Consider the following 27,604-nt stretch of genomic DNA (forward strand, 5'->3'; position numbering starts at 1 on the left):
CGAGACATAAATAAAGGTGGTCATTTTCCCATTCTGGTCACTCTGGGAATGTTTCAGGAGAGGACAAGACTCGAGACCCCCTTGGGTTGTGGGTTGGGCCCAGGCAGTGTGACCTAGTGGTTAGAGCACAAGCCTAGGCGTCAGAAGGACCTGGATTCTGATCCCAGTGCCACCACTTGGCTGCTCTGTGACCTTCGGCAAGTCACTTCCCTTCTCTGGGTCTCAGTTCCTTCATCTGTAAAATGGGGATTAAGATTGTGAGCCCCATATGGGACGTGGACTGTGTCCAACCTGATTAGCTTGGATCTTCCCCATTGCTTAGTACAGTGCCTGGCACATAATAAGCGCTTAACAAGTACCATAAATAAACGGTAATAATAAGCCCCGCTAGAGCGGCTTTCCCTCCCAGGTCCCCGACACTGTCGCTGTACTCTTTCTTGCCCCATTTCCATCCCCAGCAGCGACCTGGAAAGTTCAGGCCAGCCTCTCCCTGTCTTTCTAGAGAATCTCCCAGCCAGGACCCCGGAAGGAGCGAACCGGTCAGTCCAAGAAAATGACTCTTGGAAGGAACAGTGCGTGGGGAGAGCCTCCTCAGATCCTCATCCTGTTTTGGCTGGCAGAGAGAAGGCAAATTCTTGAGCATGCAGAGCGGTTTCTGAAACATTATGTACCTGGAGGTGGGAAGGTTGGGCCGCAGGACGTCCAAAGATTCCCCTCTAATCCTACAGTTCTCTAGGGAAGTTGGAGGGATTTTGTAACTTCAGTAGTGTTTTACTGGTGAAAAAAAAATACTCCACACTCTTGAATCTGGAGTGGAGGGGCCTACATTTAAGAGGCTTGAACGTAAATGTTGCACTTTAGCTTAAAAAAAAATAGCCGTAAACATGTTTCAATTCACAGTCATTCAAACGGAACTGTTTTCAGATTGATACTAGCTGCGGCTTATTTTAGACAGCAAAAATGTCACGGCATGCCACTCTGCATCTGAAATCTTCAAAACAAAATGAACACTTCTAAAAAAAAATTTCCTCAAGTGTGTCCTTTCGGTCAAAGGCGATCAGGATTAGCAAGTAATCATTTTTGCCAGCCAGCCGCCCACGTGTGGTGGACAAATGGGTCTTAACTTGTTCAGCGAAGGGGCCCTACTGAGTGAGAATTCCTTCAATTTGGGGATTGCAGGTTGTACGTGGATAGTCTCCCTAGAGCCCCGGGGATCCTTAAAGAGGGTTCGGATGTTCGACGGGTGAGTTTTCCGGGGTGAGGGGTTTTGGAAACATGGGCCGTCCCCCCGCCCTCACCCAGGGATCGCGGCTAACGGCGATCCCTCTTCTCGTGCAGGTTTCAGACGGGATGAATGACAGCGGGAGGAACAACATGGGTCCGGTCCCCGCGCCCAAGCGGCAGATTTAAACTCCTCCATCGTGTGTCCCTTGACACAGCAGCTGTTCGAGTCTCTCCCACACACTGGCCTGGGCCTGGACCGTTGATTCCGGTCAGTCTCGGGGGAGCGGTGGCGGGAGGAGGAGGTGAGAGGGAGAGGGGACGGGGCGGGGAAGGAGGAGGAGGAGGGGCCCCGGCCGGCCCTCATACATAACCCTCGTGACAGAGGTGGTTGCCATTGATGAGGCTGAAGGTGGGCGCCGAGTGGTTGGTGCTCTTGAGGGAGGTGACGCGAGTGGTGCTCCTGGCCACGCTTTGGGAGCGGATGAGCAGGCTGGCCCGGCAGCAGAACAGCTGGTTGTTGAACTGCTTCCTGAAGCTCTTGCTCAGCAAGTAGAGGGCGAACGGGTTGACACAGGAGTTGGCGAAGGCCAAGAGGCGGGCACAGATGCTGGTGACCAAGTGCCCCAGGGAGGTGTCCACTTGGGAGTAGTGGTAGGAGCGATACAGGTAGATGATGTGGTTGGGAAGCCAGCAGAAGGCAAAGAGCCCGACAAACACCAGCACCATCTTGGCGAGCCGCTTGCGGGATTCGATCTGAGGGGGGGAAAGGAGACCGGTGTTTAGCTCGGAGGGGGCTGAGCTCCCCGCCCCGTGGAGCCCGCGAGAGAGACATCAGGTAAAGAGCCCGGGCGTCGGCAGGAAGTCTGCCGCCGGGGTTGGGAGGGTGAGTGGGTTTGGCTCGGGAACTCTTGTCCCTTTTGGTGTGAAATAATGGCTTCCCCTAAAGTTCTGACTGATCCCTGCTCCGCCTTGGTGTCTGAACCCCGCGGGGCCAGGGAAAGGAAGGCCAACTCCTCCCCTCCGTTAATCAGTCAGGTAGTCAGCGGCCTTTCACTGTCCCAGTCCCCACTGTTTCCCCGCAGATGGCTTCGGGCGATTGATTTATACCCGGGCAGCATGCTGGATGCTACGCTTTGTGATTACTAAATCGCTCTTCGGTTAAGAAATATGCTGTTTTCAGAATGAGTCAGAGCCTGCTCTCTCTCCACCAGGCTGGGAATTTCCCCCTAGACTCTTCTCTTCTCAAGGAGGAAGGCACAGACTCCCCGTCCCCCGCCTAAAACTGCAGACCTCACACCCTTCTGAAGAAACAGAGGGAAATGGTCTCCTGGGATCAGGTGTGTATTCGTGCTGTGTGTCCAATCAATCGTATTTATTGAGCGCTTACTGTGTGCAGAGCACTGTACTAAGCGCTTAGCACTGTACTAATGATAATAGTAACGGTATTTATTGTGGTATTTGTTAAGAGCATCTGTGCCAAGCCCTGGGACAGATACAAGATTGTCAGGTCAGACACGTTCGCAGTCCCACATGGGGCTCGCTGTCTGAGTAGGAGGGCCAAGAGGTATCAAATCCCCATTTTACAGATGAGGAACCTGAGGTACAGAGGAGGTAGGTGACTTGTCCAAGGTCCCACTTGGCAGGCGAGGGACAGAGTCGGGATGAGGACTCGGGTCCTCTGACTCTTTCCACTGGGGCGGCGCTCCTTTGGCTCGGGGCTGTTTCTCCATCCGACCCGCAGCAGCAGCCCGGGCCACGAAACCGGTCCTCCTACCCCGGGAAGCGGTGGAGGCCGGGCTGGAGCCAGCCGCCGGCACCCTGCTGGCCCTCCCGGCTTGCCAGCTTCCTGCTACGGGAGGTTCCTGCCCCCCGCGGCCCAGGCCAGAGAGGCCCGGGGAGATGGCGGCGACCCTGGCCCTGACCCCGGCCTGAGGCCGGAGGATCTGGCGGGGCCCCCACCATCTCCCCCCGGCCAGCCCGGAGCCCACCTGGCCACGGAGGCCCCTGCGTCTGTGGCTTCACTTGCTCTCCCTTCCTTCCTCGGGCCCTGCATCGCGGGCACTCACGCTGCTTAGACGTAGAGAGTGGGAGCGGACTTACTAGGCCCATCCCAGGGAAAGCCATTTCCCAAATGGGCAAGGGAGGTGACCCGTCTCCTCTTCCTCCACCCCCTCCTCTCCTCCCAACCCAACCAGGAGGAATGTGGCCCAGGGCCCAGGAAGGCAGGTCAGGGATTCTGGGTCCAGCTGCAGCACATCTCAGGAAAAAAGACAAAGAGGAGAGAGAGAGAGGCTCTCATCCACTCTAGCTTCGAGCAACCACTCAGGTAACAGTCTTCCTTTCTAGAGACTGAACCAAACCCCCACCCCTCCCTGCCCCCTGACAGATCCAGAGGTCAGGGTGAGCCAGCTGCCTGGTACAGAAGGAGACGGCAGACCGGAGGCAAATTCACCCTGTCTGTGTCCTCCGGGGTCAGTTGCAATTTTCCATCTCGGAGAGATGGCCGGCAAGACGTTAGGATTCACTGAAATCTCACCTGCTTCCGTACGTGGACATTCCCTTCCACCGGGATATTGTAAGCACTCCGGATCAAGTTTTTAGCAATGAAGTAGTAATACACGGAAATGACCGACAAGGGAATGATGTAGAAGATCAGAAACGAAGCCGTCGAGTGGATTTTCGGGTGGAGGGCGTTGGAGTGGGGGTACGGAGCGCAGCTAGTAAAGGTTCTGTTGGTGAGTTGGTCGTTGAAAGAGCGTAGATCAGAAAACACGGCTTCGGGCACAGCCAGCAGCATGGAGACGGTCCAGATCGAGACGGCTTTCAAGCAAATCTTCATCAAGGCGTGGGAGGCTTGAATATCCATTGGCCGCACGATTGCTTTATACCTAGAAGCGCACAAACAAACCAGAAGGGGCCCATGGTTAGACACAGTTCTTTGCTGAGTGTCTGCGTTTTTTGTTTTAATGGTATTTGTTAAGCACTTACTATGTGTCAGGCACTGTTTTAAACGCTGGGATAGATACAAGATAATCAGGTTGGACACGGTCTCTGTCCCACACGGGGCTCCCGATCTTAATCCCCATTTTACAGTTGAGGTCACCGAGGCCCAGAGGAGTTGAGTGACTTGCCCAAGGTCACACAGTAGACAAGTAGCGGAGCCGGGATTAGAACCCAGGGCCTTCTGATTCCCAGGGCCGGGCTCTACCCTCTAGACCCTGCTGCTTCTCTGGTTGGACACAGGCGCTGTCCCACATGGGGCTCACGGTCTAAGCTGGAGGGAGGAGGGTATTGTTATAGTGTACACTCCCAAGTGCTTAGTATACAGTGCTTTGCACACAGTAAGCGCTCAAGAAATACGAGTATTTAATGAGTGAATTTAGTCCTCCTTTTCCAGGTGAGGTAACTGAGGCCCAGAGAAGTTAAGTGATTTGCCCAAGGTCACACAGCAGGCAAGTACGTGAGCTGGGATCAGAACCAGCCAGCTCCCCGGCTCCCAGGCCTGTGCTTTATCCCCTAAACCATGCCGCTTCGAAGCCTCGCAGTCACCAAACTCTGCCCACTGGTCTCCCCAGAGCCACTCTGGTCTTTGTCCTTCCGTTGTCTACTTATTGATCCATCTGTGGGTCTCCCTGGCTAGTGATAGTATTAAATTTGCGTGATGCCAATCACAAATAGCAGGGAGTATTTTTCATACCAGAGCTGGGTGTATATGCCCCAGCCCCCGGGGGTGATAGGGGCTAAGCCCATTCTGGGGCTCCTCTAGGTGAAATTGTAGTGGCTAGAGCCAATAGTGAGACAGTGAGAGCCCCCATACAAAACTGGATCACAACCAGTTTGCCGAGAGAATCCCATCCGAGATACCTACAGAAGCAGCGTGGCCTCGTGGAAAAAGCCCAGACCGGGGAGTGAGAGCATCTGGGTGCTAATCCAGGCTCCGCCACTTATTGCTTATTCAAGGCCCTACTGAGAGCTCACCTCCTCCAGGAGGCCTTCCCAGACTGAGCCTCTTCCTTCCTCTCCCCCTCGTCCCCCTCTCCATCCCCCCCATCTTACCTCCTTCCCTTCCCCAAAGCACCTGTATATATGTATATATGTTTGTACATATTTATTACCCTATTTATTTATTTTACTTGTACATATCCATTCTATTTATTTTATTTTGTTAGTATGTTTTGGTTTTGTTCTCTGTCCCCCCCTTTTTAGACTGTGAGCCCACTGTTGGGTAGGGACTGTCTCTATATGTTACCAACTTGTACTTCCCAAGCGCTTAATACAGTGCTCTGCACACAGTAAGCGCTCAATAAATACGATTGATTGATTATTGCTGTGTGATCTTGGGCCAGTCAGTTAACTTCTCTGGGCCTCAATTCCCTCATGTGCCGAATAAGGATTCAATAGCTGTGCTCCCTCCTACTTGGAGTGTGAGCCCCATGTGGGATCCAGTGATCTTCTATCTGCTCCAGCGCTTAGTACAGTTTTTGGCACAGTGTAAGGACTTACACTGTGGAGTCAGAGGTCATGGGTTCAAATCCCGGCTCCGCCAATTTTCAGCTGTGTGACTTTGGGCAAGTCACAACTTCTCTGTGCCTGTTATCTCATCTGTAAAATGGGGATTAAGACTGTTAGCCCCCCTTGGGACAACCTGATCACTTTGTAACCTCCCCAGCACTTAGAACAGTGCTTTGCACATAGTAAGCGCTTAATAAATGTCATCATTATTATTAACAAACAGCACGACTACTATTATTATTGTTATTAAGCTTTAAGACCTCTCTCCAGTTCAGGAACTTTAGGAAGCGGGTCTGTTAGCTACACTTGGCAATGTGGGAACTTCTTGTTCCTATATCATTGCACTAGTTCCTTCACAGAGAGCATCCCAGGCCTCTCAGGTGATCAATGTCTGCTCTTTAAAAAGCCTGGGAAGCTTCCTTATGACTTCCTGCGGCATATAAATCCTCGGCGGAATGTCTTGCATAACTAATGTGGTCCTAGGCACAAAATATGTACTATCGATGTTTAATTAATAATAATAACAACAGCAACAACAATGGTATCCGTTAAGCGCGTGTCACGTGGCAGGCACTGTTCTAAACTCTCGGGTAGATACAGGATCGGCGGGTTGGACACGGTCCCCTTCCCACACAGGGTTCACAGTCTTAATCTCCATTTTACAGATGAAAGAAGTGAGGCCCAGAGAAGTGAAGTGACTTGCTTAAGGGCACACAGTAGACAAGTGGTGGAGCCGGGATTAAGACTCATGACCTTTAGACTCCCAGGACTGTGCTCTATCCATTGGGTATCATTTTTCCCATTGTCATTTTGAGAGAAGACAGAAAACGTAAGTTTGAGTCTGAACAAGAGCCGAACAGTTCGAACCCCTCGGGTAGAATTGCTCATTATAATTGCTCTCTGTGGGCTCGGGGTTTAAATTGGATAAGTACAATATCAGGTTGAGACACCGTTGGATGGTAAAGGTCGATTTGCCAACACACCCTCTGCGTGGAGGAGGTTTTAGAGTGTATGTTTAAATATCAAGCGTTAGGGCTGCCGACTTCCTAAGGTAAGAATTCTAATGGAGCAAAGTCCTTGATTCAGTAACATCCAGACCTCCCTAACCTGGCCGACCCGCCCGCTTGCCGTGGACTGTGGTCACCTCGGGTGGTCGCACCGCTCCCCCGTAGGAGAAAAAAGCAGGGTTAGCAACCTGTCCTACTGGGGTTCGTGCCATATGCATATTCTACAGGAAACTTTTTCACTGTTGGTCAAAAAATGTTTGTTTTGCTTTTTTCCTTGCCAGGAAAAGTGCCTGAGAGACCCGGGGTCATTGTGGTGACTTGGGGAGTCCCCCCTCCTGGCAGCTCATCTCTCAAGCCCTCTTCTGGCCCTTCACCTTCTTTCTGTTCGCTTTGGCCCGCTGCCTAGGAATGCTTTGCCACGGATTCATCGACCCCTGGGTAACACCAACTCCAGTTTTCGAATCTAAAGACTACATCTTTCCAGCTTTACCCCTGGTCGTTCAGTCCTCAGAACAACCATGTATTTCAAGAGAGCAAGAGAGCAAATTTTTACGCACAGGAACATCAGAGAATGGAATCGGGAAGTAATTCACCCAGCTTACTCATCTGAGGGAACCATGAGTGAAAAAGGAAGAAGGTGGTAGCATGGACCCGACCCAGGTAAGCGGCTATTCCTGTCACCAAACTCCCCAAGTCTCTAGGCACCGCTTAGTAATAATAATAATAATAATGATGGTATTTATTATGCGCTTACTATCTGCAAAGCACTGTTCTGAGCACTGGGGAGGTTAGACGGTGATCAGGTTGTCCCACGGGGGGCTCACGGTCTTAATCCCCATTTTACAGATGAGGGAACTGAGGCCCAGAGAAGTGAAGTGACTTGCCCAAAGTCACCCAGCTGACAATTGGCGGGGCCAGGATTTGAACCCACGACCTCTGACTCCAAAGCCCGTGCTCTTTCCACTGAGCCATGCTGCTTCCCTAAATCCCGATGCAATGCATTACATGTACGTTAGCTGCCTGCAAGAATTTACTTCGCCCCACAAATAAAAGGGAAAATGCACTTTAGAGCAAAGCAATGTACTCTAGGAAGAAGGAAACGTGAGTGTGCCAATTTGTGTTGGATTCCTTGCCTCACGTACCTGGAACCCTGTCTTATCTGTCTGTATGGGTCCACACTAAGTCTGACTGGAGTCTGAGTATGTTCAGGGTGAAACCATTAAGAGTTCAATGGTGCAAGGAGGAAACTTAGTACAGTGCTGTGCACGCCGTAAGCGCTCAATAAATAGACCTAGGGGCCGTGGGAGCAGAGCCGTTCCTCCTGAGTGTCTCTGTTATAGATTCTAGGAGGTGAGAGATGAAATTGGAAGAACTATGAAGAGAATGTCCTTCACATTCCGCCACTTGTCTGCTGTGTAACTTAGGTAAGTCACCTCACTTCTCTGGGTTTCAGGTCCCTCATCTGTAAAATGGGGATGAAGACTGTGAGCCCCATGGGGGACAGGGACTGTGTCCTACCTATTTACCTTGTATCTACCCTAGCACTTAGAAGTGTGCCTGGCCCATAGTAAATGCTTAACATATACATTTCTAGACTGTGAGCCCGTTGTTGGTTAGGGACCATCTCTATATGTGGCCAATTTGCACTTTCCAAGCGCTTAGTACAGTGCTCTGCACAAAGTAAGCGCTCAATAAATACGATCGAATGAATGAATGAATATACCAAAATAATAATAATAATTACAAAAGTAATAATACTTTGTTTAGGGCTTTCACATCTATTAATGCCAGTTCATCCTTACCATAGTCCTGCATCCCAAAGGCCAAACAGAACAATCATGCCATTCTGTGTACTGAGGGCTTTATTAGGCACAGGAGTCCTGAACTCATCAGGACTTATTAGAACACAAGAGGGGGAAAAAAAAAACATGCTCCCTGCTACTTGGGAATTTCTTCCCAAGGCCACCTATGGGAATCTGGGACACCGGGAGAACTCCTCCCCAATAGAGGTTGGTTTGTGAGTGATCCCGGCCTGAGCAAGGAGAGCTTGTTCATTCAATCGTATTTATTGAGCGCTTACTGTGTGCAGAGCTTGTGAGGCCCCTTGTTCCTGGGAGTCACGGCCTTGCTCTGCAGCTCATTCTGAATCTTGGAGACTTCATCTTACAAGTTGACTCACTCATTTGAACACTATTTTTTTTTCAGTCAGTAGCAACTCACAATTTTATCATCTTTTGTTTCTGTTCCTTCGTTCCTCAGCATGAATACTGCAATAGGGAGAGCAGGACCAGAAAGGGCAATAATTATCATGGTATTTGTTAAGCGCTTACTCTGTGCCATCCAGCGGGCCCAGAGCTGGGGTGGATGTAAGCAAATCGGGTTGGAAAGCCCCTCGCCCAAATGGGGCTCACAGTCTTAATCCCCATTTCACAGATGAGGTAACTGAGGCCCAGAGAAGCCAAGTGACTCGCCCAAGGTCGCACGGCGGAGACATGGTGGAACCCGGATCAAAACCCGGATCCTTCTGACTCCCATGCCCCTGCTTTATAATCATCCAGACACAAAGATCATTTATTTAACCATTTTTAAATAATTCTTAGAGGTGCTTTCGGTGTTTGACCAAATGCACAGTCTTCTGTGTCCATGGTTACTCTGAAATGTTTTGGTCTTCATTTCGGTGCTTGTTAGGCGCTTACTATGTGCCAAGCATTGTTCGAAGGTCCGAGAGAGTTGCAAGTTAATCGTGTTGGACACAGTTCCTGTTCCATGTGAGGCTCAGAGTCTAAGCAGGAGGGAATAGGAAAGCATTAGTCTTAGGACGTAAGCGCTTCGAGCAAGCACTAGGAATGGTGATTCTATTAACCTCTATACATCACTCCCAGCCTGCCTAATAGAGTGTTCCAGGCTGACAGCAGAGACAAAATTCACAGTGATCATCAAATGCTGAATTCATTCTGTTATTTTCATTGGTTCTCCTTTCCTCCAAGCTTTCTAATTCTATCACAGTTTATTTTCTGACTTGATAAGTAAGGGACCGTTGACACACTGCAGAACTATGTTCTGCCCTGGGCACTTGTTATATTTTCTAGCATTGTGCAGCAATCCTTAGTTAATGTGACTAGTAAGCAAATAAAGCCAGCCCAAATAGGAGGTTTATCATTGCGCTTCAAAAACCTGACCTGTGGGAAGGAGTGACTTGTAATCTAAACAAGTGGCTGGCCTCTCCATTTCAGAAGTCACAGCAAAGACCTGGTTTCAGTGATTTCAATGCATTCTCAAAAGGGCAGTGGTTACTGAAGAGAAAGACAGCCCACCATAGTGCCAGAAGTTCAGTCTTTAGGGTCTGAAGACTGAGCATCCTCTCCTCTTTTCCCCCGTACCTCCTCCCACCCCAAACCCCAACAATGTCTCACCGACAATGCTGAGAATCCTTAACCAGAGTTATTAGATCTGCTCACTCGGTTCTCACACTTTGGCCTGAAAATCCTTTGCACTTTTGTACCTAGCAATTTCAGCGTGCCATAAAGGGCAGAGCTGGGGAACGGGATGCAGAACATTTTGCTTATTAATAGTTACATCAAACCCAGAAGACTTAAGACTGATAAACCCAATGCCTTTCCTTTGCAGGAAAAATTCCTCCTGGCTTGAGTGGGAATTGATTGGCAAATCCAGAAACTGTTGGTTGTGATGGGGATAGAGCAGGTGTTCCCGAAGGGATCCCGGCTTAAGGAATGCTCCGGAATAATGCTTCTCACAGGTATTTTGGTAATCCCCACTAGTACTGTGTTTTTCCTGAACTTTTCCAGATTCGACGAAAAGTTGCTCTTCTCTTAGTTTCCCCAATGCTCCCAGCCCCCCGCCCAGCCGTCCTGAACCCTTGTCACTCTTGAACGCTTAACAGTTTCAATACAGAAAGAACCTAGAATCCCTTCAACCAGCTGCTTGGACCTTGGAACTGTGTGATGGCAGGGAAGAGGGATGAAGGGGAGGAGGAAGAAAAGAAAATTATCAGCCTTTTCACTGACCTCCCAGCCTCCTGAGGCTCCCCTCTCCAGCCCATCTTTCACTCACCTGCCCGGATAGTTTTTCTAAATGAAGTCCCGTCCACGGCTCCCCACTCTTTAAAAAACTCCAACAGTCGCCCATCCGTGTCCATATACAACAAACCCTTTACCGTGGACTTTAAGGCACTCGGTCGACTCTTTCCCTCCTATCTCAGTGCTCTCCCGCTACAACGCAGCGTACACACTTGGCTCCTTTCACGCCAGCCTGCTCACTGTCCCTCCATCTCTTCTATCTCACCTCCGACCCCTCGCCCGCATCCCCCCCTGCGGCCCGAGACTCTCTCCCCTTTCAGACACCACAGACCAGCACTCTCCCACCTTCGGAGCCCTCCTGAAAATCACATTTCTTCCTAGAAGGCCTCCCCGGCTAAGCCCTCACTTTCCCAATTTGCTCTCCCTTCTGTGTCCCCTATCCACTTGGATCCATCGTCCTTATGCATTTGATATTCACAGACCCTCAGCCTGTATAGCACTTGGGTACATATCCCTATACTCTCCCATTTCCCCTGTCTGTAATTCATTTGAATGTCTCCATCTTCCCTGCTAGACTGCAAGCTCCTTGAGAGCACGGGGCATGTCTACCTACTCTGTCTTGTTCTCTCCTGCCCTTTGTACAGCCCTCTGCCCCAAGAGAGTGCTCAAAAATACCAGTGATTGATTGATTGATTGATTGATTCATGGTCAGCAGGGAGACAAGGAGGTGGCCCTGGAGCATACCCCCCTCCCCCCAATCCCAAACTCAAGGCCTCCCCCCCTTCCCCAGAGGCTAGGGGCTGGAACAGCCCACCTTTCCACTGGGGGAGGGGGGCAGGGTAACTCACACTGCCCGCATTTTCAACACAGAACACGAACACCCTTTTTTAGATGGCTGTTTTTAATGGTATTTGTTCAATGCTTGCTAGGTGCTAGGCACCGTACTAAGATCATCAGGTTAGACAGTCCATGCCCCGCATGGGGCACACAGTCTTTTCATTCAGTCGTATTTATGGAGCACTTACTGTATGCAGTGCACTGTATTCAGTGCTTGGAAAAGTACAGTAAAGCAATAGAGAGAGACAGTCCCCGCCCACAACGAGCTCACAGTCTAGGGGGAGGCAGACATCAATACAAATAGACATCAGTATAAATAAATACTGATTTATTTATACTAGACTGTTTAGACTGTACACTGTAAACTCACTGTGGGCAGGGATTGTCTCTACTGCAGTACTGTATTTTCCAAGTGCTGTGCAAACAGAGCTCAATAAATATGACTGACTGAATAAATGAATACAGTGACAGATATATACATAAGTGCTGTGGGGTGGGGAGGTGGGGAAGAACAAAAGGAGCAAGTCAGGGTAAGCACAAGGCAGTGGGAGACAGGAAAAGTGGGGCTTAGTCTGGGCCTCTGGGTCTTAGTCTCTTAGTTTTAATCCCCATTTTACAGATGAGGGAACTGAGACACAGAGAAGTGAAGTGACTTGTCCAAGGTCACACGGCAGACAAGTGGCAGAGAGGGATTAGAACCCAGGGCCTCTAAGCATCAGTTTCCTCAGCTGTAAAATGGTGACAAGATTGCAGCTCTCCCTCCATCTTAGCTCCATTTTCTAGACTGTGAGCCCACTGTTGGGTAGGGACCATCTCTATATGTTGCCAACTTGCCCTACCCAAGCGCTTAGTACAGTGCTCTGCACACAGTAAGCGTTCAATAAATACGATTGATTTTAAGACAGGCACTGTGTTCAAACTGATCATCTTGTGTCCAACCCAGTGCTCAGATTTTAATAACGAGTCATCTCCAACCCACTGTTGTATCTGTGGACTTTTCCTGCTAAAGGTAACAGTTATTGAATCCCCACTTTACAGTTAAGGAAACTGAGGTTCAGAGAAGTGACTCGTCCAAGGTCACACGACAGGTGAGCGATGGAACTGGCCTTAGAAGCCGGGTCCTCTTGACTCCCGGACCCAAGCTCTATGTACTAGGCCGCCACGACGCTTCTCTGGCGGAGGCCCCACCATCCCGAGGGTCCCTAGGCAACCCCCTTCCTCGGCCGACTGTCCGGGAGAGAAGCCCAGAGCTGCGGGCATTTCCGAAAGAGCCCGGGCTTGGGAGTCAGAGGACGTGGGTTCTAATCCCCGCTCTGCCACTTGTCTGCTGTGTGACCCTGGGCAACTCACTTCATTTCTTTGTGCCTCAGTTCCCTCATCTGTAAAATGGAGATAAAGACTGTGAGCCCCAGGTGGGAAAAATGGAGATTAAGACTGTGAGCCCCAGGTGGGACAACCTGATTACCTTGTATCTGCCCCAGTGCTTAGAAAAGTGTTTGGCACATAGTAAGTGCTTAACAAATACTATTATTATTAATAATAATAATAACAATAATAATAATAACCACCCTCATTATCACCTGAGGATAAAACTCCAACTAAAGTCCTTTGGGGTCTGACTTTCATTCACCCATTCATTCGATCGTATTTACTGAGTGCTTACTGTGTTCAAAGCACTATACTACGCACTTGGGATAGTACAAGAATAAACAGGCATATTCCCTGCCCACCATGAGCTCACACTTCTCCCCAAGAAATGCATCTAGAATCACTTTACACCTTCCTGTAATCCCACAATTTAAGGACATTTAATACATGCTGAAGACTGCTAAAAAAAACATAACAATGATGGCCAAATTTATTAAACATTTACTCCGGGCTGATCATCGAAGTATGAGAATCTTATGAGACAGTCCTCACCGTACAGTTTAAAAAGAAGGGAGGGTGGACATTTCGTATCCATTTTCCAGGTAGGAACTGATGTTCAGAGAGGTTAAGCATCTTGCCCAAGGTCACACAGCCGGGCAGTGGCATAACTGGAACTAGACTAGTGCTCCTATCCACTAGGGAAGCAGCATGGCCTAGTAGTTTAGGAGTGCAGGCCTGGGAGCGAGATCCACCTGGGTTTTCATCTCAGCTCCACCACTTATCTGCTGTGTGACCTTGGGCAAGTGTGCCTCAGTTCCCTCATCTGTAAAATGGGGATTAAGACCCTGAGCCCCATGTGGGTCATGGACTGTGTCCAACCTAAATCGCTTGTATCAACCCAGGGGTTTAGAACAATGTCTGGCACAAGCCTGGTGGTCAGAAAGTCAAGGGTTCTAATACCAACTCAGTCACTTGTCTGCTGTGTGACCTTGGACAAGTCACTTCACTGCCTTGGGTCTCAGTTACCTCAGCTGTAAAATGGGAATTAAGACTGTGAGTCCCAGGTGGGTCAGGGATCATGTCCAACCTGATCAAACAATAATAATTATGGTATTTATTTAGCACTACATGCCAAGCACTGGGGTAGATGCAAGGTAATCAGGTTGTCCCAAGCGGGGCTCACAGTCTTATTGGCCATTTTACAGATGAGGTAATTGAGGCACAGAGATGCTAAGCTGAGAGAGACCCCCCCAGGGGCCAGGTAGTCACAGGACCTGGGTTCTAATCCTTGCTCAGGCTTTTTTCTGCTGTGTGACTGCGGGCAAATCTATGCTCCCATTTTCTCATCTTTAAAATGGAGATTAAATATCTTTTCTCCCTTCTTAGACCATGAGTCTCATATGGGCCAAGGACTGTGTTTAACCCGTTTAAACTTCTTTCTGCTTCTAGAGAAGCAGTGTGGCATGGTGGAAAGAGCATGGGCTTGCGAATCAGAGGTCTTAGGTTCTAATCCCTCCTCTGCCAGTGACCTGCTGTGTGACTTTGGACAAGTTGCTTGACTTTTCTGTGCCTCACTTTCCTCATCTGTAAAATGGGGATTAAGACTGAGCTCCATGTGGGGCAAGCTGATTATCTTGTACCCCAGCACTTAGAACAGTGTTCCAGACACAGTAAGCACTAAACAATTGTCATTATTATTATTCTCTATCTCAGAGCTTAGAACAGCAGTAGACAAATGGTAAGCATTTAACCAATGCCATCATAATCATGACTACTATTGTTATTACATCAGGGCCCCCTTAGAAACCCATAGTATAAGGTGATTATCAGCAGGGTAACTAAAACCCTCAGAAACCACTACAACCATCCTGAAACCTGAGTCCTCATGTTTCACATCTAAGGGAAGGGCAGAAAAGGCAGTATGAAAAAGTACGGAAAGGCAAAACTACCTTTTTCCTAAGTTCCCTCAAAGAACATACCTCTTGAATTTCCTCCTTCTGTCCTTTCTCCTCTACCTCCCTAAAAACAATCATTCTATTCATCGTCCCTAGTACTAAATCCGGGACTATAGAAACGATCAGAGCAACAGCCCATTCTATACTACCCACTAAAAGAAAATGGGGTAGTCGAACCCCATTTTATAGATAAGGAAACTAAGGAGTAGCACAAATGAAGTGATCGGTTTCAGCAGGAGATGAGGCTGGAAACCAGGTGTTTTAACTTTGGGTCATTTATCCCCAGGCCCCTGCTCTTCCCAGTAGACCACACCCCCTCCCTCAGCTCTGCTCTCATCATTATGACTACTGTAGACCAAAGGAGATTTTTTGCTGAAACTTTTCTTAACCATAGACAAAAGATATTTTTTTTCTGCTCAGATCCTGGAGTAGTTGGGCCTGGGGGGTGGGACTGAAGGCAGAGTTCAGGGACTAGATCAGCTGGGGAAGCCTCACTCGGGGACTACATTTCCCAGAAGGCCAAACTTTCCTGGGACCTGACGCACCTGGGACCGGGAGACAATCAACCAGGTCGGGCATTTTAAAACCTGGAGTGGGAGTGAGTCGCTTTTCTTTGGGGTATTTGCTCGTTTAAGGAATGTTCTCCTTTGGGGTGTGGGTGCACTCTATTTCTCTAAGCCCTGTTTGGTGCGTGTAGCTACTCTGTTAAAGTATTTGGGGGACTTTGGTGGTGGAGGGGTGTGTTTTTTCTTTTATTTGCTTGCTTTTCAAGTTTTGCTCTTTTTCTCTTAGTTTTTGGCACTTGGGAATGTATAGTGAGGACCCTGATTGTGTCTCAGCGGCCCCCATACACACTTTTTTGGGGTGGGGGCCTTTGCCTGGGGCTGTTGGGTTATTCTTTGGCACACTCTTTACGCCCTCACTTCCCTGCCACTTTCTTTGTCTGCTTGGGACGAGCGTCTTGTTCAGAATGGATGCCTAAATAATACTGTCACTTTTCAGGACTCACCAAAGGAGACTCAATCAATGCAGTGTTTTTGTGTGCTGAGCACTGGATTGCCCACCTGTCCGCGCCCTGCCCCGGGCCTGGAACCGTCTCTATATGTTGCCAACTTGGACTTCCCAGGCGCTTAGTCCAGTGCTCTGCACACAGTAAGCGCTCAATAAATACGACTGAATGAATGAATATGTACAGATTTATTACTCTAGTTTACTTGTACATATTTACCACTCTAGTTATTTTGTTAATATGTGTTGTTTTGTTGTCTGTCTCCCCCTTCTAGACTGTGAGCCCGCTGTTGGGTAGGGACTGTCTCTATATGTTGCCAATTTGTACTTCCCAAAGCGCTTAGTACAGTGCTCTGCACACCGTAAGCGCTCAATAAATACGGTTGAATGTATGAATGGAATGCCCTCCCTCTTCTCCTCCCCCCCCCCCTCACCCTTTCAAAGTCTTACGGAAGGCACGCCCAAGAGACCTCCCCTAAATCCCCTTTCCCTTCAACTCCTTTCTGTGTCCCCCTGACTTGTTCCCTTTATTCGTCCCCTCTCCTAGCTCCCCAGCACTTCTATCCAAACCGATAACTTAATAATTTCTATTAATGTTTGTCCCGCCCCGGACTGTACGCTCGTTGTGGGCTGGGAATGTGTCTCCCTGTTTATACTGCACTCTCCTAAGTGCTTAGTACAGCGAGAGCTCAAGAAATACAAGTGACTGGGGAAAATACAGTCCGAGAGAGTTGGTAGACAGGACCCCTGCCCTCGGGAAGCTGACAACAAACAGGGACATCTTGTAGGGCTCTCGGCACCCCAGTATCCAAGGGGAACTAGTTCAGCTGTCGTCTGCTTGGGTCGGTCACTCAACCTGGCCATTTCTTAGCTTGCTTTTCTCTAAACGGGGAGTTGATATCTGCTGCCCGGCTCCTTTGCACTGATAATAATAATGACGGCATTTATTAAGCGCTTACTATGTGCAAAGCACTGTTCTAAGCGCTGGGGAAGTTGCAGAGTGATCCGGTTGTCCCACGGGGGCTCACAGTCTCAATCCCCGTTTAACAGGTGAAGGAACTGAGGCCCAGAGCAGTGAAGTGACCTGCCCAAAGCCACACAGCTGACAATTGGTGGTGCTGGGATTTGAACCCATGACCTCTGACTCCAAAGCCCGTGCTCTTTCCACTGAGCCACGCTGCTCATCATCACACTATTATTATTACTCAGGATAAGATGACAAGCAGTTACATTGCCCTTGGCGATAGTAGCCATCTTGGAAGCTATGGTCATGGGTTCTAATCCTGACTCCCACACTCGTCTGCCTTGGGAAAGTCACTTCACCTCTCTGGGCCTTAGTCACCTCATCTGTAAAATGGGGATTAAGACTGTGAGCCCTATGCAGGATAAGGGACTGTGTCCAACCCGAGAGGCCTTGGGTAAGTCACTTCACCACACTGTGCCTTAGGCACCTCATCTGTAAAATGGGGATTAAGACTGTGAGTCCTATGCAGGATAAGGGACTGTGTCCAACCCGATTTGCTTGTATCCACCCCAGCCCCGAGTAATAATAGTAATAACAATGATGGTATTTGCAATGAAAGCCCGGGAATGTGGCAGCTTTGATTATCCTGTATGTATCCTTGCCCTTAGCAGGGGGGGTTGGCACCACGTATGTGCTTGACAAAAACCACAATCATTTGTCATCATCAGTGCTATTTATTGAGCACTAACGATGTACAGAGCACTGTACTAAGTGCTTCGGAGAGTACAATGCAAAAGAGTTGACAGACACTTTAAAACTCTCTCCCCCTCACCCCCCCCCCCCCACACACACACAGTCTTTTGCTAAAAGACATAATTTTCCAATGTTTTTCCAAGAAGACAATGCTAAAGGGAAGACTGCAGGGGTGTCTCTCTCTAAAAGCAGATTTCTGTGAGTACTGTATCAAATCCTTCCTCTGGGAGTTAATGTAATCCCCCATGTGCTAAATAGTTTTAAAATAGTATGCACTGAGTTTGTGTACATTTTGTGTACATTTTTCATCAGCTGTAATTACCTCAAAGTAATCATTTAAGTGGCTAAACTGTGAGTTTAAAAATGGCATTGGACCCTTTCCTAGAGTTACAAGAGTGGATAAGGGAGAGATTTTTGAGCCAGCCTGTTAATGTGCCTGGCCCGGAGACCCCAAGGTAAGGGCGGACAGCGGTATTTGGGGGAAGAGGTGCTGCCGTGCAGATATTGCAGCATGGCCTGGGGAGGAGGGGGACCCGGGTTCTTATTGTGATCCTGCCACTTGTCTGCTGGCTGACCTTGGGCCAGTCACTTTAACTTGTCTGTGTCTGTGCCCTCATTTGCACAATGGGGTTCAGTCTGTGTTGTCTCTCTTATTTAGATTGTGAGCCCCCTTTGTGTGACCTGATTATCTTGTAGGTACCCCAGGCACTTGACACATAGTAAGTGCCGAATACTACTGTTAATATTATTGCAGTTGGAATGTCATTCGAAGGTTTGTAAGAATCATAATAATGATGGCATTTGTTAAGCGCTTACTACGTGCCAGGCACTGTTCTAAGCGCTGGGGGGGCGGGGAATACAAGCCGTTCAGGTTGTCCAACGTGGGGCTCATAGTCTTCATCCCCATTTTACAGATGAGGTCACTGAGGCACAGAGAAGTTGTGACTTGCCCAAAGTCACACAGCTGACAAATTCAGTGGCCTGGATAGATCCAAGCTAATAGGGTTGGCCATATTCCGTGTCCCATCCGGGGCTCCCAGGCTTAATCCCCATTTTTCAGGTGAGGTCGCTGAAGCCCTGAGAAATTAAGTGACTTTTCCAAAGGTTTTTACTGAGCACTTACTGTGTGCAGAGCACTGTAGCCTAGCTAGATGACCTACCCAGAGCAGGGGCCTTTCCCGACTATGCCCTTATTTCCTCTTCTCCCACTCCCTTCAGCCCCACTGCTTTATGTCCATACCCCTGATTTATTTATAGTAACGCCTGTCTCCCCCTCCAGCCCGGAGGCTCCCTGTGGGTCGGGAACGCCTGCCCGTCCTCCGGTGAAGGTGATGGATTTTTGCAGGCCGGACAAACACGGGGCCTGTTTGGGTTACAGGATTGGGAACTAACGCTTCTCCTAGAAAGAAACTCTCACAAATGGATAAAATTAATGTTTTCCTTTTTTTTTTAGCTTAATCTATGTAGGAACCAATTTCAAGTGGGTTTTTTTTTAGCTAGGCAGTAAAAGAGACATAGCGGATGGAGCGGTATGCAGAACTACACAGTCATTCACAATGACGAATGTAACCATCAATTTAAAAGGTCCAGGGGAAGGTAGCAAACAGCACTACCTGCTTGGTCAACTTAATGGGTGGTGAGCTCCCCTCTAGTTTGTAAGCCCCCTTTGTGGGTGGTTGGGTGAGGGTCTGGATGAAGAGGTGGAGTCCATTTGGTCCCGGGACTTCCAACAGGCTCTGCCAGGGTGGGCTCGGGAGGGGCCGTACCCAGAAAGTGGCAGCCCCAGTGTTTGGCTTCCTTTTCATTACAGTTTTTAACCCTAGGGCGGCATGCAGACAGAACACTCAACTTCGAAAGTTAGAACTTGGCTTTTTGAGGAAATTGTACTGCTTTCATTTTAATAAAATTCATCTTTGTGTGTCTGTGGTCTCTGTGGGGTGTGGTGGGTGGAAAATGGGGTGGCAGTGGGGGGGAAAGGGGAGCAGGCTGGAGGGAGGTTGAGAAGTGGGGGGGAGGGAGGGTGGGGAGGGGGAAGGGGAGGAGGGTGGTTGGGGGAGGGAGGTGGAGGGGAGGTGGAGGGAGGGTGGTGGGGTGGGGGGGAGGGTGGGGAGGGGAGGGTGTGGGGGGGAGGGTAGTGGTGAGGGGGTGGGGAGGGTGGAGGGGAGTGTGGGGGAGGGGGAGGGTGGAGGGGGAGGTGGGGAGGGGTGGGGAGGGAAGGGTGTGGGGTGGGAGGGTGGTGGGGAGGGTGGGAGGGGTGGGGAGGGGGTGGTGGGGGAGGGGGGAGGGGGGGTGGGGGGGGGGGGGGTGGGGAGGGGGGGGGGGGGGGGGAGGGTGGTGGGGGAGGGGGGGGGGGGGTGGTGGGGGGGGGGTGGGTGGGGAGGGGGGGGGTGGGGGGGGGGGTGGGGGAGAGTGGGGGGGGGGTGTGGGGTGGGGGGAGGGGGGGGGGGGGGGTGGGGGGGGGTAGAGGGGATGATGGGAGATTTGGATTATAAATTTGACAACAGTAAGGGTGGTGGGAGGAGAGGGGAACAATATAAGTTTGACAACAGTAGGGGTGCTATCTCTATGCATTATCTCCTCCCCCCTCTTCCCCCTCCCACCTCCCTCTTCCTCCCCCCTCTTCCCCCTCCCACCTCCCTCTTCCCCCTCCCTCTTCCCCCTCCCACCTCCCTCTTCCCCCTCCCACCTCCCTCTTCCCCCTCCCTCTTCCCCCTCCCACCTCCCTCTTCCCCCTCCCACCTCCTCCCCCACCCACCTCCTCCCTCTTCCCCCACCCACCTCCTCCCTCTTCCCCCACCTCCTCCTCCCCCTACCTCCTCCCCCTACCTCCTCCTCCCCCCTCCTCCCCCTACCCCCTCCTCCTCCCTCTTCCCCCTCCTCCCCCCACCTCCTCCCTCTTCCCCCCACCTCCTCCCTCTTCCCCCACCTCCTCCCACCTCCTCCCTCTTCCCCCACCTCCCCCCACCTCCTCCCCCCACCTCCTCCCTCTTCCCCCTCCTCCCTCTTCCCCCTCCTCCCTCTTCCCCCTTCTCCTCCCCCCACCTCCTCCCTCTTCCCCCTCCTCCCCCCACCTCCTCCCTCTTCCCCCCACCTCCTCCCTCTTCCCCCTCCTCCCCCTCCTCCTCCCTCTTCCCCCTCCTCCTCCCACCTCCTCCCTCTTCCCCCTCCTCCCACCTCCTCCCTCTTCCCCCTCCCCCCACCTCCTCCCTCCCCCCACCTCCTCCCTCTTCCCCCTCCCCCCACCTCCTCCCTCTTCCCCCTCCCCCCTCCCCCTCCTCCTCCCACCTCCTCCCTCTTCCCCCTCCTCCCCCCACCTCCTCCCTCTTCCCCCTCCTCCCCCCACCTCCTCCCTCTTCCCCCTCCTCCCCCCACCTCCTCCCTCTTCCCCCTCCTCCCCCCACCTCCTCCCTCCTCCCCCTCCTCCCCCCACCTCCTCCCTCTTCCCCCTCCTCCCCCCACCTCCTCCCTCTTCCCCCTCCTCCCCCCACCTCCTCCCTCTTCCCCCTCCTCCCCCCACCTCCTCCCTCTTCCCCCTCCTCCCCCCACCTCCTCCCTCTTCCCCCTCCTCCCCCCACCTCCTCCCTCTTCCCCCTCCTCCCCCCACCTCCTCCCTCCCCCCACCTCCCCCCTCCCCCCACCTCCTCCCTCTTCCCCCTCCCCCCACCTCCCCCCACCTCCTCCCTCTTCCCCCTCCCCCCACCTCCTCCCTCTTCCCCCTCCCCCCCACCTCCTCCCTCTTCCCCCTCCCCCCCACCTCCTCCCTCTTCCCCCTCCCTCCACCTCCTCCCTCTCCTCTTCCCCCTCCTCCTCCCTCTTCCCCCTCCTCCTCCCTCTTCCCCCCACCTCCTCCCCCAGCTTCCTTCCCCCTCCCCCAGCTTCCTCCCCCCTCTTCCCCCTCCCCCCTTCACTAGCTTCCTCCCCTCCTTTCTGCTGCCCCCTCCACTCTCCTTTCTACCCCCCCATTAACTTCCTCCCCCTGCCTGCTCCCTAACCTTTCCACCCACCCTGCCCAGCCAAGATCAACCACACACAAAAATGAACTTTATTAAAATGAAAGCCTCAGGAGGGGGCTTAGAGTTTAGAGAAGGGCTTAACCACCCATTAAGTTGACCAAGCAGGTAGTAGCTGTTCACTGCCTGCCCCGGGACTTTTTAAAAAATCACTGGTTCTCTTCACTGTTGTGAACGACTGTGTAGATCTGCAGAATTAGAAGCCAGGGCCATCCAACGCCCAGGCTCTATCCACCAGGCCACAATGCTTCTAAGGGTGATGGCGGAGGGGAATGGGGAAGTGGGAGATTGGGTGGGGGGGTTGAAGCGATGGAAGGAGGCCTGAAAACAGGCAGAAGAAGGTTGTGAGGTGGATGTGGGAGGAGGCAACCTAGCAGGAGAATGGGTGAAGATAAAAAGGGGGGGGGAGGGGGGGGTCCTCAATGTTCATATTCAGGTTAACACCTATCTACAGGTTCTGTTTTGTTGTCTGGCTTCCCCTTCTAGACTGTGACCCCGTTGTTGGGTAGGAACCTTCTCTAGATGTTGCCAACTTGTACTTCCCAAGCGCTTAGCACAGTGCTCTGCACACAGTAAGCACTCAATTAAAAACGATTGAATGAACGTCTTTGAACCGTCTCTATGTGGATGTCCCACGACCCCTGCCAACTTGCCATATCTAAAACGGAACCCCTCTCATAGCCCAAGCAGGGCCTTCTCCAAGCCCACAACCTTGGCCTCAATAACGACGATGGTACTTGTTAAACACCTACTATGTGCGAAGCGCCGTTCTAAACACTGGGAGAGAAAAAAGGTCATCAGGTTGTCCCACGTGGGGCTCACAGTCTTCATCCCCATTTTACAGGTGAGGGAACGGAGGCACAGAGAAGTTAAATGACTTGGCCAAGGTCACCCAGTTGACAAGGGGCGGAGTTGGGATTCGACCACATGACCTCAGACTCCCAAGACCGGGCGCTTTCCACTGAACCACAGTGCTACTCTGGCTTTCACTCCCCTCTAAGCCAACCACAGTGCTTGGCACATAGTAAGCGCTGAAATGCCACCATTCTCATCATTATTGTTCAATCCTGGCGGGCCAGCCCTCGAACAGGGCCAAAAACCCGCCTTTCCCTCTCCCCTCCCGGTGGTCTAACTCCTCAATCCAGCCCTTAAACCTCTTTCCCCCCCACCCCAGGAGGTCTCTATCAGGCTCTCCCCTTAGCGGGGCAGGGAATCCTCTCTCTATCCCTACTGCGGGGGTGGAGGGGCTGGCCTCTCAATCAATTGTCTTTATTGAGCGCTTACTGCGTGCACACCACTGGAATAAGCGCTTAGGAAGCACAAGGCGACAACAGCCTTATAGCGCAGTGCTCCGCACACGAGAGGCACTCAATAAGTACGATGGACTGCCTGTAAGGGGAAGGAAGGAGAAGAGAGAAAAGGGAACAGGGGTGGAAAAGGGGGAACAGGGGTGGAAAAGGGGGAAAAGGGGGGGAAAAGGGGGAAAGGGGGGCAGGACAGGAAGGAGAGACCAGTGGGTGGGTGGCCAGACGGGCAGCATGGGGGGCCGTTGGGCAAGGAGACCCCCTTCCCCCCCTCTCCCCACCCCCCACCCCCCTTTCCCCCCTCCCCCCCACCCCACCGGCGGCCTCCCAGGCGCCCGCGAAGCCTCCCAAAAAGAACAAGAGGAGAGGGTGGGATTGGGATGGGAGCAGCAGCAGGTTCTCAGCGTGTAGCACAGCAGCAGCAGCAACAGGCGTCTAGCTGGAAGCGGTGGAAGTGGTGAGGCCAGCGGAAGGTGGGGAGGGGGGCGGCCCCCTGATAAAGGCCGGGCCGGGCGGGGGCGGGCCAAGGGGGAACAGCTGGGTTGGCGGGCGGGGCCTACAAAGGGCGGGAGGCCCGCCCCCCGGCCCACCTCTTTGGCCGCTGCTCTCCACCTCCAGGCAGGCCCGATCCCGCGCCGCAGGGGCGGACAAGGCCGGGAGGTTTGCGGGACTGAGGAGGGGGGGCGTACGGGACGGCTGGGGGGCACCGGGGGGGGGGGGGGAGAGAAGAGCTGCTCCCCTCCCGACGGGCAAACGGGCAGCGGGGGTGATGGCCCTTGGTAAGCGCTTACCATGGGAGAAGCACTGTTCTAGGCGCTGGGGGGGGAGATACAAGGTCATCAGGTTGTCCCATGGGGGGCTGCCAGGTTTCATTCCCAGACTGAGCCCCTTCCTTCCTCTCCCTCTCGCCCATCTTACCTCCTTCCCTTCCCCACAGCACCTGGATATATGTATATATGTTTGTACATATTTATTACTCTATTTATTTTATGTGTACGTATCTATTCTATTTATTTTATTTTGTTAGTATGTTTGGTTTTGTTCTCTGTCCCCCCCCTTTTAGACTGTGAGCCCACTGTTGGGTAGGGACTGTCTCTAGATGTTGCCAATTGGTACTTCCCAAGCGCTTAGTACAGTGATCTGCACATAGTAAGCGCTCAATAAATACGATTGATGATGATGATGATCTCCCTTTTACAGATGAGAACAATGGGGCCCGGTGGAGTGACTTGCCCAAATTAACACAGCAGACATGTGGCAGAGATAGAACTAGAACCCACGACCTTCGCCTGCCCAGGCTCAGGGGAGAACGGCGACCGTAATAACGCGGATCTTACCTTACAGGCTTACTACGGTCCGACCGTTGCTGTGAGCGTCGGAGCAGACTGAACACGGCCCCCGCCCCGCATACGGCTCACCGTCTGCATCCCCATTTTACAGAAGAGGGAACTGAGGCCCGGAGAAACGAGGTAAGTGAACCAAGGTGAACTAACTGGCCCCAGGCCGGGGCGGAGAGATGGGAAGGGCTGGGTCGCCTCTGCTTCCCGAGCCCAGATTCTCCCCCTCAGGCTGGGACGCTTCCCTGTCCCGGGAGAAAAAGGGTGGGGGAATTTGGAGGAGGAAAAGGTGGTGAGTAGTAATAATAATAATGATTAAGGTACTACTTAAACACTTGCTGTGTTCCAAGCGCTAATTAGATGCTAATCAGCCTGGATACAGTCCCTGCCCCACAATTGGGTTCACTCACTTATTCCCCATTTAGCAGATGAGGAACTGAGGCCCACAGAAGTTTAGTGACTTGCCCAAGGTCATATAGCACACCTGTGGCGGAGCTGGGATTTTAATAATACTACTAATGGCATTTATTAAGTACTTACTATGTGTAAAGCACTGTTCTAAGTGCTGGGGAGGTTACAAGGTGATCAGGTTGTCCCACGGGGGGCTCACAGTCTTCATCCGCATTTTACAGATGAGGCCCAGAGAAGTTGTGACTTGCCCAAAGTCACACAGCTGACAATTGGCAGAGTGGGAATTTGAACCCATGACCTCTGACTCCAAAGCCCGGGCTCTTTCCACTGAGCCACGCTGCTTCTCTACATGGGTCCTCCTTCTTCTTTCAAGGCCCGGGCTCTACCCGCTAAGCCCCACTGCTTTTCTCTCTCAGGTGGAAACTGGCAGTGGCAAATGTTGGGGGAGACTTGGTGAGGGGAAAAAGCAGGGGATGATGATTATGGTGCTTACTGTGTGCCAAGCTCTGTTCTAACCACCAGGGCAGATACAAGTTAATTGGGCTGGACACAGTCCCCATCCCACATGGGGCTCACACTCGTAATCCCCATTTTTGCAAATGAGGAAGTGAGGCCCAGAGAAGTTTAGTAACTTGCTAAAGGTCACACAACAGACCTACAACAGAGAGGGGATTAAGGGCCTAGGTCCTTCTGAATCCCAGGCCTGTGGTCTAATCACTAAAGTATATAGCCTCTCTAGGTGAGCTGGCAAGAAGCAATAAATAGGATTTAAAGGAGGGGCACCTGTGGTAGGGGGAGAGACAGGAGGACTTGGGAGGTGAGGAGGAGGAGGCAACTGCAGCTGCTCCCTATTCATTCAATTGTATTTATAGTTACTGTGTGCAGAGCACTGTAGTAGGCGCTTGGAAAAGAACAATACAGTAAACCGGCCCGGCCTCTCTGTTCCTCCCAAGTTCAGCTTCTCACTGGGGCTTTGTTTCTTGACTCTCTGACCTTCAATCCTTTACCCCTGCTCTGTCTCTGGCTGAAACTCCCTCCTGGTTCAAGTGTGCTAGAGTTTCCCCATCTCCAAACGGTTCTTGAAAATCATATGGCAGAGTCCTCTATGATGATGATGATGATTCATTTTACACTTGTTTATAGATCGATTTAACCTTTCTTCCTTCCTTCCTTCCCCTATCAGCAGCTCTAAGATTGGACGGCTGTCTTAAGGGAAGAGGCTGGAAGAGCCCCTGCCCACCGCGACTGTGAAAAGCGAAAGAGCCCCTGCCCATTTGGAGCACAGACTGGAGGGCTTGTGAAGGCCACAGCTGGGTTGAGTAATAATAATAATAATGATAATGGCATTTGTTAAGTGCTTACTATGTGCAAAGCACTGTTCTAAGTGCTGGGGAGGGGAAACAAGGTAATGAGGTTGTCCCATGTGGGGCTCACAGTCTTAATCCCCATTTTACAGATGAGGTAACTGAGGCTCGGAGAAGTTGTGACTTACCCAAGGTCACACAGCAGACATGTGGCGGAGCTGGGATTCGAACCTATGATCTCTGACTCCAAAGCCCGTGCTCTTTCCACTGAGCCATGCTAGGTCACTCTGCTTCTCTGGACCTCATCTGTAAAATGGGGTTGAAGACTGTGAGCCCCATCTGGGACAGGGACTGTCCAACCTGATGAACTTGTATCTTAAGCAGCCAGGGCTCAGAACAGGGCTTGGCAAGTAGGAAGTGTTTAACGAGTACAGGTACCAGAAAAAATCCACATGTTCTACAAGTACAACACTCAACAGCAGAGGAGTAGAAAAATTTTAAGTCTAAATCACTTGGCTGTAGGTCCAACATGCAGTCCCCCTAATAACCAGCTTTGGTAATCTTTCCTGACTGGATACATAGAAATTACAATTGGACACCTGAGAATTTATTGCCTGCCTTTTCTGAAGAGGATCAGGGATGGCCTGTATTTAGTGATTACTATGCCCTGTTTCTTCCAAACCATTTAATTGAGTGCACTCAGGCATGCTCTTTCCCCTGAGTCAAGTTTCTCTATAGGAGAGGAGGCTTACTTTTTTAAGATGGCAAATCTACATTTAAACCAAGCATTTACCAAGTTCTTACTGTCTCCATTTTATAAAGAGATGGAGTTTTGGGGCAGCTGGGGGAAAACACATTAAGTGGCAAAGCACACTAAATTCTGCTGCCTCATTCAGAAATAATTAAGGGAGACCCTGGGGGGGCAGGGTGGGGAACAGGGACCTGGGGGCAAATTCACTTCTCTCCTTGCTGGGCTGTTCTGAACTACGTGGACATTGCTGACGCATTATTTTGACATTGCATTGTAACAACTTAATGAGACATGTTATACCAGATTGCTAATGCTGTTCATCACTGTTTAAACATGAAAACCTGAGGCACATTAAGCCTACCCCCAAAGGAAACAAGGTAAAAAGAGTGTAAATAAATCACAGGTGAACTCTGTCTCTCTGCATTACTGAATTGGTGGGCTGCTGCTTTGAGGAAAATCCCAAGAGTGCCAATTTTATCACTTTAGTTGAGAACTGTGTTCTAGAGAAACCTTCTTCCTGCTGATGGAGTTGCCTGGCCTAAGCAATTTGTGGGTTCTGAGTTCAAATCCTGACCCCCCGGGCTTGCTCAGGGGCTTTCACTTTTCTCACATGCCGGTAAGGGATCACAATTCCAGCTCTCCGATCAGGTGGAGGAGGAAATATTTTACTGGCTCTAACCCCCTGGCTCCCCAATCCACAGTCCCACCACACCTCCTCCCAACATTGTCCCCCTCGTCCCTTACCAGACTGATCCTCCTCTTCCTCCTCCCCGTTTATCTGTCTCCATTGATTTAAAAATCCTGACAGCCCCCACATTGATC

General features: G+C 51.2%; 1 protein-coding gene and 1 long non-coding RNA gene across 2 annotated transcripts in view; one reads left to right on the plus strand and one right to left on the minus strand.

Annotated features, from left to right (window-relative positions):
• Positions 1–312: 312 nt before the first annotated feature.
• GRPR (gastrin releasing peptide receptor) overlaps positions 313–27,604 on the minus strand; it is a 46,928-nt gene continuing 19,636 nt past the window's right edge. Inside the window, exons 2-3 of the mRNA XM_038757207.1 lie at positions 3,761–4,112; positions 313–1,977 (exon numbers count right to left, since the gene is read on the minus strand). Of these exons, the coding sequence (XP_038613135.1) occupies positions 1,585–1,977; positions 3,761–4,112 (745 nt within the window). The 3' untranslated portion in view covers positions 313–1,584. The remainder of the gene's footprint in view (positions 1,978–3,760; positions 4,113–27,604) is intronic.
• On the plus strand, positions 23,583–26,116 carry LOC119937639. The gene is made up of 3 exons (XR_005454170.1): positions 23,583–23,639; positions 24,324–24,448; positions 25,911–26,116. It is a non-coding gene; the product is annotated as an uncharacterized LOC119937639 (long non-coding RNA).

Source organism: Tachyglossus aculeatus, chromosome 15, assembly GCF_015852505.1.
Source record: "Tachyglossus aculeatus isolate mTacAcu1 chromosome 15, mTacAcu1.pri, whole genome shotgun sequence".
NCBI classification, from domain to species: domain Eukaryota; kingdom Metazoa; phylum Chordata; class Mammalia; order Monotremata; family Tachyglossidae; genus Tachyglossus; species Tachyglossus aculeatus.